At 36.3% G+C, this 19556-nt stretch overlaps 2 protein-coding genes across 3 annotated transcripts in view; both read right to left on the bottom strand.

The window, feature by feature from the left end:
* LOC133529647 (protein phosphatase PP2A 55 kDa regulatory subunit) overlaps positions 1–12148 on the bottom strand; it is a 64590-nt gene extending 52442 nt beyond the window's left edge. Inside the window, exon 1 of the mRNA XM_061867411.1 lies at positions 11842–12148. The gene's annotated coding sequence lies outside the window, so the exon portion shown is untranslated. The remainder of the gene's footprint in view (positions 1–11841) is intronic.
* A 1781-nt stretch (positions 12149–13929) lies between these two features.
* LOC133529644 (ABC transporter G family member 23-like) overlaps positions 13930–19556 on the bottom strand; it is a 79517-nt gene continuing 73890 nt past the window's right edge. For both annotated transcript variants that reach the window (XM_061867406.1, XM_061867407.1), the window contains 3 exons: positions 19273–19426; positions 18654–18852; positions 13930–18161 (listed from right to left, as the gene is read on the bottom strand). In XM_061867406.1, the coding sequence (XP_061723390.1) occupies positions 17947–18161; positions 18654–18852; positions 19273–19426 (568 nt within the window). In that variant the 3' untranslated portion in view covers positions 13930–17946. The remainder of the gene's footprint in view (positions 18162–18653; positions 18853–19272; positions 19427–19556) is intronic.

A 19556-nucleotide genomic window follows, 5' to 3' on the forward strand; every position in this document is an offset into this window, starting at 1 on the left:
TTAAAGGTATAATAATGTTATTTTGATATAATATTAACCCCACATATGTATTTTATGGGATAATATAAATATCATAGACACATAATAAAAGAGATAATGGAGTCGACCTTTAGTTTTATATGTCCACCCACGGCCACGTAGCATCTAATGAGAGTAGCATTAAGTTGTCACTTACTTACTTTATAGCGGTATTATAATAGTTATATTAAGTACCTCTTGTATTTTGCGATAGTAAATAGGCAAATGAAATTACTTCCGTATTCGCCTACTGCTACGCCTACTATTCGCTATGTGCACGACTGTCACGCAACCTAGCATCCGCAAATCTAGGGGAAAACGTCAATTCACTATATCTTATAAAACTACTCCAAAACTAAAAACTGAACGGATTTTCATACGACTTTCATCTGTCAGTAGAGTGATTCTTGAGGAAGATTTAACTGATTTAAGTATATAACTTGTTAAGGTTTTGTGTAAGTTGGTTGAAATATAACGATGTTGTCGGAAAAAAATCACGCTGGCTAGGAGCTTTAATCGAAAACGCTGCCTAGTCTGTTTGCGCTTTAATAACACAATGTATGGGGGAGTTGTCTCTCTTTCATGGGTGTACAAAAATGTCCGCGATGTTGAATCTTTCCGAACAGACTCTAAGGAGAACTTACTATACCCATTCTTAACTTCCAGAAAAAGATCACATAATATGTGGCATTTGCAAAGCGATTTACACAGATACAGTATTAATGATTGCTAAATTAAATACGTTAGTTATATTTAGCATTTCATACAGATTACAAGGTCCCTTACACCATACAATTTAAATGAATATTTCAGGAGTAATCGTAAACTAAAGTTTCATTTCGAGCCATATAACTTGTACGAAATGTTAAAGACTCTATCCGCAGTTAGTTCTAATTTTTACCACCTTATGCGCTGGAATGGCTTTACTTACTTACCCCCAACATGCACTTCGCACGTAGCCAATACGGATATTTCGATTTAGGGTAAAAATAAGAATATTAAAACCTAGAAACCTAGTTCTAAGTCTAGATTTCAGTTAAACCAAACTGCGATATTCTCCGTTCTTACCACAGATGTACAAATTGCGAAGAATTTCCAAAAAGATGGAAAAGTTCTAGGAAATTTCAGGAAAACTTCACAAAATATTTCAATTCCCATGTAATAATGAGAAGGTCTTACCAAGGAGTTAAAGAGTTATATATGTAGGTATGGAAACTATGGCAGAATGACCTTGGTATGACGTACTATTAATAGTAAATATATTTAGTGAGCCTATAAATAGTAGTCTAAATGAGAAGACAATAATAAACTTCTTAAGTCAATAATGTTATATTTTCTGTGACTAAACATATCAATGTCACGCATGAGTGGCTTGTAAACAGTGTCAATAGGTCACATTGATATAATAAGAATTGACACTTGGCTGCCAATATTAGACATAGACATAGACATAGAATTTATTTATTTAACACCACATTGAAACATGTTTACAGGCAATACTACAAAACATTACAAGCCTTAAAATGAAACTTAATTAGGCACAAATTTATGTTTACATGTAGATAACTAAACTTTTAAAATTATGATGCTAAAAAGGAGCGAACCTCAGCATGTGTTGCAGCAGGCTTACCTACTACAACGCTGGTTTTCAGGCCGACCCTTCGTACAATACGAATTTACTTGCTGCTTGTCGGAAACTGTATGGCTACTGACTGTTTTAGTTTGTGTAGAAAATAATATAGGTATGCAAATATATGTTTATGTTTAAGGATATATTTATAAGATTATACTGTATGATACTATGACATATGTGATAGTAGGTTTAATGTTTAGGCTAAATAAATACGTTGGGTAATAAAGTATATATTGAGGAAATAAATAACATGAATGTAATAATTTTACTATAAGTAAGTACCGAGATTAACAAAGTTGAACGGCGCATAAGAACGATTTCGACCACTACAGATACGACGGCTTTACTCTAGTACCAGGAGGTAGCATGCTTTGAAATTCTAGAAGTTGTTGTTTGAGTTTTAATTTAAAAGTACTAATTGTATTTAAGTTTTTGATAGGTGGCGGTAAGTTATTCCAGCATTTGAGAATGACATGTTAATTTTGTAAAATTATGGAAGGTGGATATGAGGAATGTAATCTCCATATACCAAAAAGTGTCATCAAAAAACCTTAAATAGGTGGTGCTACAATACCTAGAATATTTGAAAAAAAAAAATCAAATCATAGACAGCGCACGTCACTCCGTCAATAAGGCCTAGGTTCTTAGTTACTCTAGCGCGACTCTGGAGAGATTTGGAACTATTATTTATAGCTGACAACTGGACACTTTTGCATCAGTTCTGCCTATGGAGATTGCGTTCCTTGCCTTCGTTACCTTCGATATGTAAAATGATGATTATGGGTATGGTCTTAAACTAAGAACTAAGCATAGAGTGCTCAATCCATACATCAGTTTTAGTACGAGTACCAAAACGCTTATTATTTTCGTAGTCGACGACGACGACCTATACAAACATGTAATTGTCGACGTCGTGGCTGACGAAAATTGTGTTTCTCAACAATTTACAGTAAATATTACAAGCAGAAGAAGTTGAAAATAGAGTTCCGGTTAACCCGGTTATAATATAAGCTGAAAATTGCTGAGCATTACACTTTTCGTTCGTCGCAACATCTATTGTAATGTAGTACTAATAATTCCTCTACTCGATGCTAGATGTCGATTACGAAAATAAGAAGCGTTTTGGTACTAAAACTGATGTACGGAGTGAGCACTCCATGCTTTATAATTCTTATTTCCCTACATTATATGGTAGTATTCATTCACCATTCGTTCCATTCACCTTTTTTTAAAATCCAAGACGTATACTAATGTCTAATCAATTAGGAAGGATGTCATGATTCGTTCGAACAAAAGAACAATACTTGGGAGCGTCTCTAATTGCTCTACGTTGAATCTCTGGTACAATGAGCATAAACAACAACACACAGACATACAATCCTACCAAAGGATAATTACATTTAGCTCATTGATGGATAATAGGGGCCTGGGCCTAGCCAAGTGACAATCTTTTATAGAAAACGACAACCGAAATTGAAATAATATTTGGAACGGAGCGTAACTTTTCGTACGCGTCTATGATCCCGATACATTTATTATTTTTCTCGATACATTTTTTCATCTTCGATTGACATTCGAAGTTAAACTATTGGAATATTGGCCTCCAGGGGTCTCCAAATTTCGTGATAAAAACTGTCGGCTAGATTGTATGGCTTTTGGCTTATCTGAGAGCCAAAACGTAGCGGCTTACAGGCTGTACCGTACATATCTTTATCTCCTTGTGCTTGTGAATTAGCGAGTGAAGTGACAGAACTTATTGCAGGTTTAATTCAAAGTCGATGAAAGTGTATAGTCACTCGGAAAAACCGGTAAATCTCACATAAGCTACGTCACACTCGTCCGTGGGAACGTTGCGGTAATGATGGCTTGCACGCAGTTCCGGTGGCTCACGTGTCGGGCCACGAGATATGTGCACGCTGTCTAGGCTGTGTCGTTGCTAAACTTAGAAACTATCTAACACCTACCCTAGCCGCTCACAAGCCTATAAAAATGTCTCCCTTCAATTCTGATTTGAATCTTTAGTTTGACAAATCAAAATTGGATTTGTCTTGGCAAGTTTTGAAATCGGGGCGGCTAGAGGTGCCATGTGTATTTTAGGTAGGAATTCGTGATTGAGTTTAACCTGACACAGATTTCAAAAATAAGACCTTATACAGTGTGGATCTAACGAAGGTATGAGTATAGTGGACCTTCAGAGTTTCCAACTTGATCCCCAATGTACCTTCAAGTTCAGTGAAAATTCGTTTTGGAGAAAACATAGAAGTGTTGCTCTATTGACCATCACAACATTTTCAATCAAATCTGATTAATGTACATATATAAGATTCTGGTCTCCCAGTTCTTTTGTAAGGGTATATTCAATAGATACTTAAATTCATACTCTTTGAAATAATCAAGTTACAACAGTGAGGTTAATTATATCAGGTAAAAAAATAATTTCCGAAACTTTACCTAACTTAATAATTAATCAATATCAATAATTTTTTCAGGCGTTTAAAAATTCAAATTTAGAGTTATGAGATATTGTACTTATAGTCTTATACATACTTAATAGACAGAGGGCCTACCGCGAAAACGAAAATCAAAATTTTGTTACCTGTCTCTCTATTGCTCTTACATACGTATTTGAGCGATAGATAAACGTATTTTTATGACATTAGTGAATCAATACAACATTTTAAAATTCATAATTTTTAGATAATTTAGTTTAGTAATTTGACATTGACACACATTGACATTTTTTTTTCCAATATTTTGCAGTACGGCTTCTTTTATATTTGTAATTTATTTTTGTGATTAATATTCGAATGCTGAAATTCCAGCCGAACACGTAAAGAACTGAATTTGTATACTAACAGCTTATCAACTCGTGTTTTATCAAATAAATGATTATCTTATCTAATCTTAGCTTATCTTATCTTATCTTATCTTATCTAAATTCCTTTATTCACGACCAACTTGCACCATTTTGTGTTAGTAACAATTTTCATTTTAAGGCTAATGTTAGTATATACATAATTATTTACTGCCTAATATACCTATACTACAATTATAGATAATAATAATAATAACTCCACGGCCGATTCGGCCACGGCGACTGCTATCAACTCCGTTGCTGTCTCTGGTGTGCTCGCAAGTGACTGATGTAGCCGATCTTGCTACCAAAAGTTCGCGAACATTGCGGGCATGTGAGCACACCATTTTCGTAATTATAGTGCATAGCCGCGGGTGGTCTGGCTAATTATAGATAGAGAGGCAGTTAAAGAAATTTCGATTTTCGTTTTTCGCGATAGGTATTGAGATAATTCTGACCAAGTTATTAGTGAGCTAACTTCTGATTACATTGTGACTGTGACGTATTAATAACAGTCTGCGTCTAACCCAATTGTAATGATAAAGCCTATTAACTAATTACTGTGTAATTGTCAATCATTAGTGGCCAGCGGTCACGTAGCCGCGGACACTTGTCATCAAACTGTCATTAACTCTCGTCACCTTGTCATTGATAGATGGAGATGCTTGGCATTTTTAGGTTAACCCTTTGAACACCAAACGCACCCAATTTAGGTGAGAAACAAGAAAACTTTTTGAATTTTTAAGTTATCTTATCATATTAACCTTTTATCGCCCACTGCTGAGCATAGGCCTCTCTTCGAGTTCGTCACTTGTCCCGGTCCTGAACCACAAGCTCACCAAAATACTACTGAGAACACCTAGACACCAACACACTAAACAAACACCTAAACAATATGGGTAAACCAGACAGCCCCATGTGCAGAGCGTGCATGGAAGAAGAGGAAACAACTAAACATATTCTCCTCGACTGCAAACAGGTAGAAGTATACAGGAACAAATACCTAGGGACTCCGTGCACACTAGGAGAGGCAGTTAGCAACCTGAAAACTTTGCTAGGCTTCGTGGAGGAGGTTAGAGTAGCGCTATCTCGTTTCACGCAAAATAGGCGCAATGGTTGTCGATTTGCGGAAAAAGCTCAGAAGTACTAACTAACTAACTTGTCCCCGTCCTGAGCTAATCTCATCAAGAAGTGACCCGCAATCTTCCGAATGTCGTCGTTACCATTGCGTTAACATTTTGGCCCACCTGCCAGCACTGTCTGCTTACTACGTTAACTAATGCTTGTAATAATATGTGAGTTTGGACCAATGATGTTAAAATTTTCGTGATGTTTAATGTATACGACAAGTGGTATTTACAAGGTCAATGAGTAAACGTGGCAGTAAGACAATTAAAAAAAAAAACAAAAGATATGGCCGCGTGTTATCTAACCTTGACATTGGCGGAATCATCAAGCCTTTTATGTAGCCATGACATAACACACGAAGATTAATTGATTACTAAGATACACGGTATTTTTTGTAAATTCTGTTAACTTCGGGGTATGGCTAAGTACATTTAAGGAAATTGTATGGCATAGTTATTTATTTATTTATTTTATTTTTCGTAAAAGTAATTAATAACACGGACATTCATTTAAATTCACCAAACAATTGAATTTCAATGACATTTTGAATATCGATCGTCCGAGATAGTCGTTTGCGTTTAGTAGCAAATGTATAAACACATACTAAACATTAATGAATATATAAACAGGCCCTAAGGCAAAGTGTGCATGCTCATAGTCGCCTTATAAAAGTAAATGATTTATTATCTCCAAAATGGATTTAATTAGAACACCGGTTTCTTTGATAAAAATACATTTGCACATTTGAAATTAACGGACTTTAAAAAAAATACCGTGTACTCAATTGAAGATAATATAAGAGGTTTATCTAACATTATATAAGTTTATGCTAACAAATTTATAAAAATGATAGTAAAAATAGAAGTTCAAATTGAACTTAATTTTCGATTTTTATGTTCATTTAAATTTGCATGTATTTCCTCCCAACCTCAAGTTTACAGCGCATCTAGATTGCGGACTAAACATGACATACATTGATTGATCGATTACAATAGGTATGCCCAATGTCACTGGCCAGTGACATTGGAGACAGTGACATTGAGTAGACTTGAGGATGACTCACCGGCCCGGGGCCGCGGCATCCGAGACTTCGTTTTCTATGACGGGTGATCGGTGATCACTTCATGCTTTCTATAGAAAACGAACTGTCGGACGCCCCGGCCCGAGCCCGGGCCGGTCTAACGTGAGTCATCCTTTATACTATAGGCAAAGAGAATTTGAAATAGAGGTGGATTGTCAAAGAAAATTTTGTAGCCACAGTAAATTTACTGCCATCTGTCGACACATGATAAAAACCTTTAGAACGCGATTTGACTTTGATCCTTATTCTTTCACTGATTATGTGTTGTTAGTTGTCAAGCGGACCCCAGGCTCCCATGAGCCGTAGCAAAAAAGCCGGGATAATACGAAGAAGATGCACGGTTAGTGTCAAAAGTAACGTTCCTGCCTGATAGATTATATCTATAATCCAGATCAAATTCATCCTTTCGGGCATTCAAATCGCGGGCAAAAACTAATATCTACTTAATCATACGTCGATCAAAATGAATAATATTTACATACCAAACCTCCGCAACCCTTTGCATACCCTAGCCTGATAAAAATCCACATGGAATAATGAAATAAAAACAAACCTTCCTTTGCATAACGTACGAAGCAAAACACTTATTTCTACCAATAACATTCTACATATTTGATGTGATATTCAACTGGGTATGATGTTTGCGCATTTATCATCATGCATCATCATTCTTGCATTTACAAACTTGTTAAAAAGTCAAGTAATTCTTTGATAGATTGATAGGACCTTATTTTTAATTTCGTATTAAAAATGCACCCGGAACGCTGGGCAACATTGGCCACGGACTGGATCACATAGGATGTAGGTATCTCCGGGCAAAGAAAGACCCAAACAGAAATGGCGGGATGACCTCGATACATTCTGTAAAGTGTGGCGGGAATGTGCATTGGACAGGACCAAATGGCGGGAAAGATAGGAAGCCTTTGTCCAGCTGTGGGACACTGTAATAGGCCAGAAAAACTAAAATATAAAGGCTATAATGGTGACTGGCGGAAGTTTCTTTTCTGTCTCAAGTCTCATCATTTCGACTTATCAATAACCTTCTGATACCGTGACATAATTATCGTGGTGGCAGAGCAATATTAACAATTATCACCTAATTTGACCCCTACGTATGATCTATGAAAATTAATGGTCTGGAAGAATTGATCGAATTTCTGAACCGTGGTTAACTCAAGTACTTAGATAGGATAAGATATTGAGGCCGGGAAACGAAGGGTTGCAGGCAAAGTAGATATAGACGATTAAGGATACGCGGCCGGCAATGCCGTTTCTCGCCGAGACAGATATCCTAGTGCTTTTCTCAAACTTGCCATTGCAAGTATTGCAAAAAAATTGTAAGTAGTCAATTTGTTTTACGAACCTACTACTTGATGGTTGAGTGCCAAGACGTGTCACTATTTGATTTTTAAAAACAAAAGAAGGTTGCTTTACAGGCCTAGGTGTGTAAGGCTGTATGAAATTCCTTTACATATCATCTTCAGCCATCGCACCGGATACATAGTATTTCCGGACCTAATTTGCAAGTTTGAAAAAAAGATTTCCAATATTTATGTTCTCAGGCACACGTTTATGTTATTAGACCCGTTAATGACATTAAATAGGTAAGTGTTATAATATATTTTTGTTGATCATTTCACTAAGTACAGACGAACTCAGCATTACGTGCTCACGACCCAATAAGGTGATACAGCAAACTGGTTCGGAGCAAGGTCTCCTCAAGGCAACACTGATGGTTTGCTGTGACAACATAATGCTTGCAATTTTATAAATCGTTGTAACTTTGTTATAGTAATGGTAAGTCATTTACTTGTGAAGACCATATAGATCGTGTCATTCACGAAGGCGTGCCTTGACTCGTATTGCCATGTCTTTAAAGGTTACATTTGACAAATCTGCGCGTCAACGTGGATGACGCGAACTATACAGGTTGTTCCAGGAAGTAGATCCAACTACCTGCTAATAAATAGTAACTACAATTACATACTTCGCAAGTACAAAAGAGCCTCGCTAATTCAGACCCTCGTGAATGCACTGATCGCTGTAATCCGGTCGGTTTGGTTGGACGCGCGCACTTTTGTTTTGGCTCCTCTACACAATGGCCCAACGTAGGCCAGTACAAGGGACGCATTTATGCGTTTGAGGGAGCAAGTGATATTGCTATCTCATTCCACTGCATAGCTGCGTCCCTTGTACTGGCCTACGCTGGGTCGTCGAGTAGAGTAGCCCTGTGATAGTCACGGAATTTTGAAATTTCTTTTTAGACAAAGAGTGCCTTCGAAATTAAGAAAGAAAATGTAAAGCAGAATAGTATACCTACTTCGTTGATTTTCAGTTTCATCAGTATGTAAATACATACTCACTTACAGTTTCATCTGTATATGTTAGCATCTGTCAAAATATATTATGTTAATTTAACTTATTTAAAGCCGTTTTTAGTATAAAAGTTGAATTTTAGGGCCACTTTTAGTTGATATAGAACGTAATACAAGCGTTTCAAAAAATTGGAAACAACCCTATTGCTGCTTCAATATGACAGTCCTTATTATTGTCATTTACCTCTTCAATCGTGACAGATGTGTAACTGTCAGTACAGTGGTATTGATACCTTATCGTCGAGGCCGCCGTATTGTTTGTCTGTCTGTCTGCCCTTGGCTTAGAAACTTTTGGCGTGCAATTAAAATGTTATTGACACGATTTGGTTTACTTCCTATTTGTTAAGGCTTGGTGTTATTCATAACGTAAGCAGCTGTTATATTGTTGGTTAAAAAATATAACAGCTACTTACGTTAATTAATTTATAGCGAGTTAAGTTGCGATACATTTTGATGTTTGATAGTGTTTACTGGAGCCACGGGGTTTAAATTTATCAAATTCCTACTGGCTTATAGTGTAAGCTTAAAATATACGTCTTAAAGGTCATGACCCGCCGTAACTATATGCAGAGTGAATAGGTTACCAGAAGAATAGGTTAGTATAGAAAATCCTAAACTATGGGAAATTTGGAAATGTAAAATATCGTTCCCTATAGAAAATTGAGGGACAATTCCAAAACTTTTCGATGTGAAGTTTTTAGCTTTTTTTTGTTGGTATAATAGTAGTTGTGCACAAATTGCACTTTACACACAATTACATATTTTAATATTGAGTCACGCGTGACTTAATGTTATTTGTTGACATTCATGTTGCTTTATTATCAATCCAAGTTACTATGTTTATAAGTTTGTGCAAGAGAAACATCCAACACGAATATGTGCACTTAAACGCTGAAAATTTCCGTTATTTGTTGATGGAAATTATATTCTTTTTTTTATATTACGTCGGTGGCAATCAAGCATACGGCCCGCCTGTTGGTAAGCAGTCTCCGTAGCCTATGTACGCCTGCAACTCCAGAGGAGTTACATGCGCGTTGCCAACCCTAAAACCCCCCTCGTTGAGCTCTGGCAACCTTACTCACCGGCAGGAACACAACACTATGAGGAGGGTCTAGTGTTATTTGGCTGCGGTTTCCTGTAAGGTGGAGGTACTTCCCCAGTTGGGCTCTGCTCTAGATCTGGAATGACATCCGCTTTGCTGTGCCCTACCACACAAAGCGAGATGAAATTAACAATGCCCATACCTTTCTTTTGGACGTAGTTTAAAGACGTATCTACCCGGGTTCAAGTTCTAAGGCCCTTTATTTTGTAATTGGATTATATTATTACCTAATATTAGTTGTTATAGCGATAATAGATACTGCTATTCTTTGAAAATTCCAACCTACCTGTCATAGATCGTGTCATTCACGACGACGCGAGTCTTGACTCGTATTGTCATAAAGGTTAGATTTGACAAATATGCACGTCTTCGTGAAGGACATGATCTATACAGTTTATAACATACCGCAGCTCGCGGTCAGACAGACGTGTAGACAACGGAGGCATAATAATAAGCATATATTTTAGAAATAGGTACTTAACGAAAAATTTGAACTCGTGGCTCACCCCGGGGTGCGGGTCACCCCGAGAATATCACGGTATTTTTTGTAAATATTTCATTTATTTCAAGAATTATGCTGACAACTTTCTTTTGCACTAAATATATCTTTAATATTTCTGTTTATCAATCTTCGGTTATGGAACCTTAAGAAGGTCATGTATCGTCACGTGACCTAAAAGAGCCATCAAGTAACAGCAAATGCTTGTCGAAATGTTTACCTACTTGTTGTTTTCATCTTAGAAAGTGGTAAAATCGTAACCATAGACGTAGATGGATACACAAGTGTGTATCCATTTGTATAAGTATACAGGTATATTGGAATAAGGTGTTGTATTGGCTATGTGACCGACTATGGCACCGCCCACAACTATGAAATACATTAGTTAATTGATATCTGTCAAATAGCAAGAAAATTTGGACCCATGAGAGCTTTTTTCTCAACTTTCTTTCTTCTTCTTTTAGAACACTGATTTCGTGTCACTAGACTCCCTTACAAAAATCAGGTACATGCCATTTTTGTATGGGAGCAAATCTTTCTGCTGCGTTACCATACACAATATAACTTTTATCTGATCAAGTTGCTAATTTTTATGTGTTCATTAAATACTTATGCATCTAATAAAGCCCGTGTTAACAAAAAAGTAAATAAATCAACATAGTTTTTGTAAAATCGATTTTTCTTTGCTAGGGAGACTAGAGACACGAAATAAGTAGGTATTCTAAAACTTGATTCACCCTATTATTTTATTCACTACTACGCACAGTCCACCTTATATGATAACAAGTTATGAGTCTTATGATTGTAGTAGAAGAGAAAAGTTTTCTTTGCAAAATACGTATGTATTATGTACGAGTAGATTACATGCAGGCCATGCAGCTATACTATTCGAGTTGATTATATGAAACCATCGGTATTTCAGCAACAAAAGACGATCATATTATTTTTCATACATAAAATTGTTTGAGTAACATAAAGTTTTTGAATGTAAACATGACTTGACAAAAAAAGTTTGTACTCAGGTTTTACTCATAAAATACTCATTAAGAAAATTGTACTAATTGTTCCCAATTTGATAACGAAAATGAACATAAAAATAGAGTTTAGAGGCAAGGACAGAAAAAATCAAGTTAGATACAGGTTGGACTTACCTGTTGCTCTTGCAGGTTAAACGTTCTGATGAAGGTCTGATGTTTCTATGAATCCTGCAAAAACTGTAAATACAGTCTAAAAAAACGTCACAAAAACAGCAATCAAAATAAAACTAACGGGACAAAATAGTCAAATAATTATGTTCTAAGACCAAATTTTCAGATCACTTCACTCAACCGTTCAATAAGTGCACGTATAGATTTTTTTAAGTTTATAGTTTAACACATTAGTCACAATAAGTCAATATTTATTACGATAAAAGCCGGCAAACCGCGAACGCGTGTTATCGGCATGAAAAACGTCTCTACAATGCTTTAATAAAGAGCGTACGTAAACATCTGAGTGGTGTACACCTATTAACCTCACTTAGCAAGCGAAATTCGATTTTATTGGCTGGGAATAAGATATCAAAGCTGTTGTAAATAACTTTGTACCGTACGCGATCACACGTAGTGAGTTTATTTACATCTGAGGCTATTGAACGGTTAGTTCGGAGGCTCCATCTATTGAGAAATATTTGAACTGCATTCGTCGTTGAATTTAGTTAGACTGAAGCGGGCTCGCCGTGGAGGTGCAAGGCTCAGCTAACATGCCTGAACATGGATTTTCATGAAAGTAGGGGTAGATGGCTCTGTTTATAGCTATTTATTCATAACTATTCCCGTTACCCTGTCGCACTGACGTTTCTTTTTTATAGTGGTTGAATGTTTTTTTTATCGACCGTCTCGATATCTATGTTTATATTATGCAATAATGTGATTGATTTTTCGTCTTTTAAATCTCTGCTAAATCCCAATATAGCGTAGGTATTAAAACTTCTTGATAAACAATAAGTAGATAACTCACTGGTCTTACGTGAAGCGATAACCTTACATAGATAAGAGTCAGTGCGGGAAGAGATTCTCGCACTATTCTAGTCTTTCTCCGAGTTTCCGCACAGTCTCTAAATGAAAATAATTGACCTATTTGCAATTGCATGTCACATTGACACAGCCGCACTCCCTTGCAGTTCTTGGTAATAGTGTCTAATTAGACGGAGTATCGACAGCGGCGCTTCTTGGCCACTATGTTTTATTCACCCGGTATAAACATGGGCGAACATATTCACACACACAAACACACTGATGTTTCTAGGTTGCGTGACAGTCGTGCACATAGCGATTACAGTACGGTTATGTTTATTATAAGGTTTATGATTTATATTCTTTGAGGCCTACAAATTACAACTAAGCGAAACGGTTAAGAATTTGATAATTAAAAGCACTCGTGCAAAGCAAACGGAACTTTATTCCGTCCGTCCGTCTGTCTGTCTAAGCCCTTTATCTCGGGAACGCATGGAGGTATCGAGTTGAAATTAAAACCATATACTCAGGTCTACAGCCCCTTGAAGCCTTGAAAAAATCAAATTTCTCAGTTAAAGTAAAAAAAAGATACGGCCGTTTATGCCGCAAAAAACGTATATTTCGACACTCTCAAGGGAATCAAAATTTAAAGGGTACCCGTTGACCTAGAACTATGAAATTTCGCAAGTCTTACACTAAAAGTTCAGGGAAAAATCTGAAAACTATAAATTTGTATAAAATAAAATAAAGTTAAATTTGTGGAACACTCGGTAGGCGAGTCCGACTCGGACTTGGCCGGTTTTTTCATTACTTATGTTTGCAATACTGTAAAATGTAAGTTCCTCCAGAACTTTTCAAGTACCCTCTTCCATCAGGTACGTTTTCCCGTTATCAATAAAACATGTTGAATCCATAGTTTGTTTTGATACTTTTGAGGCCGTAGAAATTTTTTTGCGACTCCCTTTGTATTTGACTTATTTGTTTCTAGAAAATAGCCTAGGAAGTGATTCATCTTAAGTAGCTAATGTAATTGAAGCGTTTTTAAATGCTTTATTAGATTAATTTAGATAAACCGAATATTTCGGCCGAATACTCGGATGTCTCAAACTTCATATTCAGCCTATCTATATATAAAATAGTCGTGGCGGTTAAAAGGTAGATACTGGTAGAGATTAGGTATATATACTCGTATCGTATGTAGTTGAGTTATTAATTACTAGGGTTAAACAAATCAAGAAAAACTAGTTAGAAGTTGAATATTTTTATTCATAAATACCCTCACAAATCACATTTGTATCACGAAATGCTATAATTACGGCAATATGTGTGTTTTACTGTCTATACATTTTCAATAACAACATTTTCTATATGTTACATTCTAATAACTAAGTACACAATTATTTTTGAATACCGTTAGGGGAATCATATAAAAAATATTGTTTTCTCTGTGGTTTTACCTCATCTACTCTATATCTTTAGGTATTTAAATAAAAGTAAACAAACAATTTGTACATTTTCGGGTAGTTATAACTTTTGTTGGTTAACAAACCAAATACAAAACTGCCTGGATCTGTCACTGAACGACCTGACTTTAACCTACATTATTTGATCGTGTCATGTTTTCATCTACCCTCAACTGCCTTAAGGAGCCATTGGAGGGTAGATTTTGTTTACTTTTATTTAAATACCTAAAGATACATAGTATAGGCATTTGTTACAATTTTGGAAGATTTAACAACCGAAATCCCTTCTAAGAGCTTACTCCTCTGTCGAAAACCTCGGTAAATGGTAATAAGTTTTGTGTGAACTGAGGTTTATCTGATACATTTGACGAGCCCCTCCCGGCCAAAAATCGGCAGACTGTTTCGTACAGGGAATTACAGACAAGGCATTTCCAGTTGTTAAATCCTCTAAGGTTACAATGGTCCCAAGAATGTTAACCCTTTGTGCGCTATTCGTCATGATGGTATAAATATTTATCAGTATTACCATGACATGAAGGCATAAATATTAATAGGCCATCTATAACACTCCTGAAATCTCACTATGACGACTTTAGGAGTTCATGGCGTACAATGGGTTAAAGTTTATCCTGATTTTTTTTCCTGAGAACATTCGTTAAACAAGGTGTAACAAAAAAAGTGGGGAACCGTTTAAGGGCATATTTGGTATCGTGTCCTAATTAAGAAAAAATGGAAATAAACTTTTTGACGCGTAATACTTTTTGGCCTTTACATGGGTGGTTGGCAGACTTGGACGATAGAAAAACGATTTTTCGCGTAATTTTTTTTTTCAATGCTTTTTCCTTATCAGAACACCATACCAAATATGAGCTTAAACGGATCCCCATTATTGTTGTAAAAACTTCGAAAAAAATAAAAATGTCTAATTGTTGATTGGTTATCATCGTAATGACGTCTCCATCCACATCATACAAATATAACAACGAAAAATTTCGCTGTATGGAAGGTAGAGGCAAGGAACATATACTCCATATACCAAAAATAGCCCGACAAAAAACCATAAATTGGTGGCGCTACAATACCTACAATACTTGAGAGAAAAATCTAATCATAGACAGCGCACTTCACTTTGTCAATAACGCCTAGGTTCTTAGCGTTACTCTGGCGAGATTTGGAACTATTATTTATAGCTGACAGCTGGATACTTTTGCAACAGTTCTGCCTAAGGAGATTTTTTTACTTGCCTCACCTTCCATATTTCGCTGCGAGACATCAATTGTAATCACTTAGATAGCATTACTTTTTAATATAAATTGTATACAGGTTGATTTTGTCATGTCTGACCATACTTTAAGTGGTGAATATGTAGAGTTCTTATCAAAACGCGGGTTATTCGCAGTCGACAGTCGTCTAGTAGCAGATTTATCACGAAAAAATATTTGCTGTACATTTGGGTTATTTTTGGCGAATCATGTCAATGTGTAACAGCAGATTTTTTTCGCTAGATTCTGGGGCATTTGGGGGCGACTGGGGGATTTTTTTCGCTAGAAAAAAACAGTATAACCTACATATTCACTATTCAGTTTTCTCAGACATAAAAAAACTCTGTACCAATAGATACTTATTGTATTGTATACCTACTTGACACCGGCAGTAATATACTGTCTGTGCAACACTTTCAAAATAGTCCATTTTCTTTACAAATTATTATTCAAATTCATACAAAGTAAATCCGTATAAAACTTATTACGTAAAAGCTATATACAAGCTACCCGATGAGCTATAGCTCAAGAACTACCCTTACCTACGAATAAACAAGGTGTAACCAGAATTCGCGTCAACATTTTCTGCTTTTTCCTAATCAAATTACGATACGGATTGCAAATGGATCATCAGTATTTTGGTTACAGCCTGTATATTATTTACATACAAAATTGTTTCAATACCCAGTTTTGGTTATTAACCCTTACTTTGCCATACATTATTACCTATTAATTATTATTAGCACAACGCCAACATCATTGGTACAATAATTATACAGTTAAAAAAAAAGGGTAACTTGACAGCTTACGGTATAAGTAACGCGTATATTCGTTTTTGGCGTTGTTGGTACGACACTTTTAGGGGCTCAATTCTTGGCATTACAAGGGTTAAAAACTATTAAAACTCAATTTTTATAACAGATTGTGATATCGTTTTCTAACATTAAAAATGTGTTATTTGAAACAAGGTAGAGTCAGACCAAGCTAAGTTTGCAGCAATTTTGATAGCCCAGCCATAATTTCATAGAAGTGTAAAATAACACTTGCACTGTCTGGGCTGTCAAAATCGCTGCCAACTTATCTTGGTTTGATTCTATATATTTTTATAGAAAATTTAATATATAAACCCTTTGCTTAGTAAATTGTATCAACTACCTATTTATAATATTTTCTTGCTAACATAATACATAACTTATATAATACATCTTATAACCTTATTGAGCAATCTACGTAATTCTATTTTACATCCATAATGTGGATTACACCTTTTAAGTAAGTAACCAACTTGTTTTTGACTTTTAAACACCATAATATACCCCCATATTCATAAAACCAAAGAGATACAGAGGTAAAGTATAAGAAAAAAACGTGCGCCTTAGTTTGACATCCAAAACAGATGGCGCTGTACTCCGCCATATGTTTTGCGGTCACTGAATTATCAAACGTCAAATTTTGACAATCAGAGTTACCGCAAAATGTAAGGCTCTGTCAAATTCGAAGCACGAAACCCGTCGGGTCGGCAACGCGCATGTAACTCCTCTGGAGTTGCAGGCGTACATAGGCTACGGAGACTGCTTATCATCAGGCGGGCCGTATGCTTGTTTCCCACCGACATAGTATAAAAAAAAACTCTTAATGGCTCAACAATTAAAATCTGTGACTGTATGAAATGCCATGAGTCTTTTAAATGTCACTTCATTTCTTTTAATACTTTTTTAAATTATTAATACCACTAGTAATACAGTTGATATATAGACACAGCCAAGGCACTCAAAAATATCTGAACGAACATGCACTTAGACTTAAACTTAGAGGCGGTGTTCAGATTGTGCGATGACTGTACGATCAAGGTATTTTACTATTAAGTAAGCCATTTAAATCGATCATCAATACTTAATTACCTACCCTAATGAAATGTCCAAACTAAACCCGATTAATCCTGAACTGTAGTCTATATAATACTCCACCAGCTTTTCATCCGAACTTTTTTTTAATAAAACACAATTTCAAAGATACATCAAATTATCCACACTGTGATAAGTTCCAAAATTCAATATACTAGAGCTTTAGAAACACGGGCACAGAGTAATAATCCAGCTACGGTGATAATAACCCGTGTAAACGGATGTATTCAAGATGTCGGCGCCCTTTTCCAGAATGTTATATTCTGGGAACTATGAACAGTTGATATGTTCAACAAAGCACAAGTAATTTACGTCTTCAGCCTTAAGAAACACATGCCCAGCGTGATGACAATCCACGATAAAGTAATGAGGAAACCGGTGTATACAGAGGTATCCTAGAAGGTGCAGCCCTTTTCCATGATGTCACATTCAGGCAATGATAAGTTCAACTTTTAACACTATTATATCTTCCTATACTTCAGCGTTAAGAAACACATGCCCAGCAATTCATGATGACAATTCATACTAAAGTGATGAGATAGGTGTATACAGAGGTATCCCAGATTGTGGAGTCCTTTTCCATGATGTCACACTCAGGCAACTATGATTAGTTCAATTTTTAACACAAGTAATTTACGTCTTTCTATATTTCAGCCTTAAGAAACACAGGCCCAGAGTAATGGCAATCCACGCCACGGTGATGAGAAACCCGGTGTATACGGAGGTATCCAAGATGGTGGCGCCCTTTTCCATGATGTCGCGGAGGGACTTCGAGGGGATGGTGAAGGGGAGGCACAGGGCGATGTATTGGAGGTACTTTTCCATGCCTTCCAAGGGCCAGACGATTCCTGTAAGGAAATTTTTTCAATTAGTAAAGATTATCAGTCTAAAAGAGTTACTTCTGTGAAAGTGAATTAAATACTTTCAGGGTAATTATTAGGTGGCTTTAAGGAGTCTTCTTTCTATTGTATTTGTGATAATTAAACTAGCGACCCAAGTTTAAGCAATTTACACAAAACCTTAACAAATTATACACCTAAACCTTCATCAAGAATAGGTGAAAACTGCATGAAAATCAGTTCAGTAGTTTTTGAGCCTATCGCGAACATACAGACAGACAGACGTGTCGGGGTTTGATTTATACGTTGTAGTGAAGATAAACCGGATGAATCACTATTTCTATGGCATTTTATTCAGGCATTATTTCTTACGTCTTTGTTTTGTTTTGCTCACTGTTATGTGTAAAAAGTAGTTTTAGGTAATATGACGATGTACAATCAATACAAATAAAATCTATTCTGTTCTGTTCTATGGCTTTAAGAACCAATATAAAAACTTACCGCACAGCAATATCATGGGGTAGAAGCTTCCAGTGGCGATGAAGAAGGACATGGTGTAGCTCGAGCAGCAGACAGAGAGCAGGAACCCGTAGCACATTCCGCTAAGGCCTTGGAGGAACAACAGGCAGCCACAGGCGAACAGAGAACCCCTGGTGGGTAGTCCATAGCCTAAGTATCCCAGTAGCATCATTTCTATGGTCTGGAAGTGAAATACATTTACATTTCAGGATAATATTTTGTGAAAAGCTGCGTAATACCAAGCTATGGCTAAAATAATAACTGATTTTTATAATCCAAACCCGACGTTCTATAGATTTATGCCTCCTACGTCTATGCTGTAAAGTCGAGCACGACATTTGGAACAAGTGAAATTTTGTTTTACCACGAGGTCCTCCACCAATCCACCGTGACCGGATCCAATAATAACGACAATAAATAAGGCGCACTAAGTAGATAGATGGGTTTGGATGATCTGCAAATACCTTATTCCATATTCAGCTCTCCATCTAATTTCTTCCTTGGGAAGAGACATAGGATGCTTAAAAAAAAGATGAGACAAATAACGGGAGTGAGTAACAACTATTCCTTATAGTTATTTGGGATGTTGATATAAAAATACCTGTACTAAAATAACGGTGGCCTGTATCCCGATATGCACATGCAGCATCTCTTTTGGCTGTACCCCGGCGACAGCACTTCGCTCCCACACGCCTTCCAAACGGTCGCCGATCATCAGGGTCGAGGTTACTACCGCCGCCAAGAAGAAGATTATGCTGGAATAAACGGAAGTCTATGTAGGGTCATTAAATTTTATGAAGAAATGAAAAGAGCTTTCGCAAATCGTAAAATTTTTGCTTAACTTACAATATTTGTTAAACATCTTGTTAATCAATATAGATATCA

This window comes from Cydia pomonella, chromosome 21 (assembly GCF_033807575.1).
Source record: "Cydia pomonella isolate Wapato2018A chromosome 21, ilCydPomo1, whole genome shotgun sequence".
In the NCBI taxonomy this organism is placed as follows: Eukaryota; Metazoa; Arthropoda; class Insecta; order Lepidoptera; family Tortricidae; genus Cydia; species Cydia pomonella.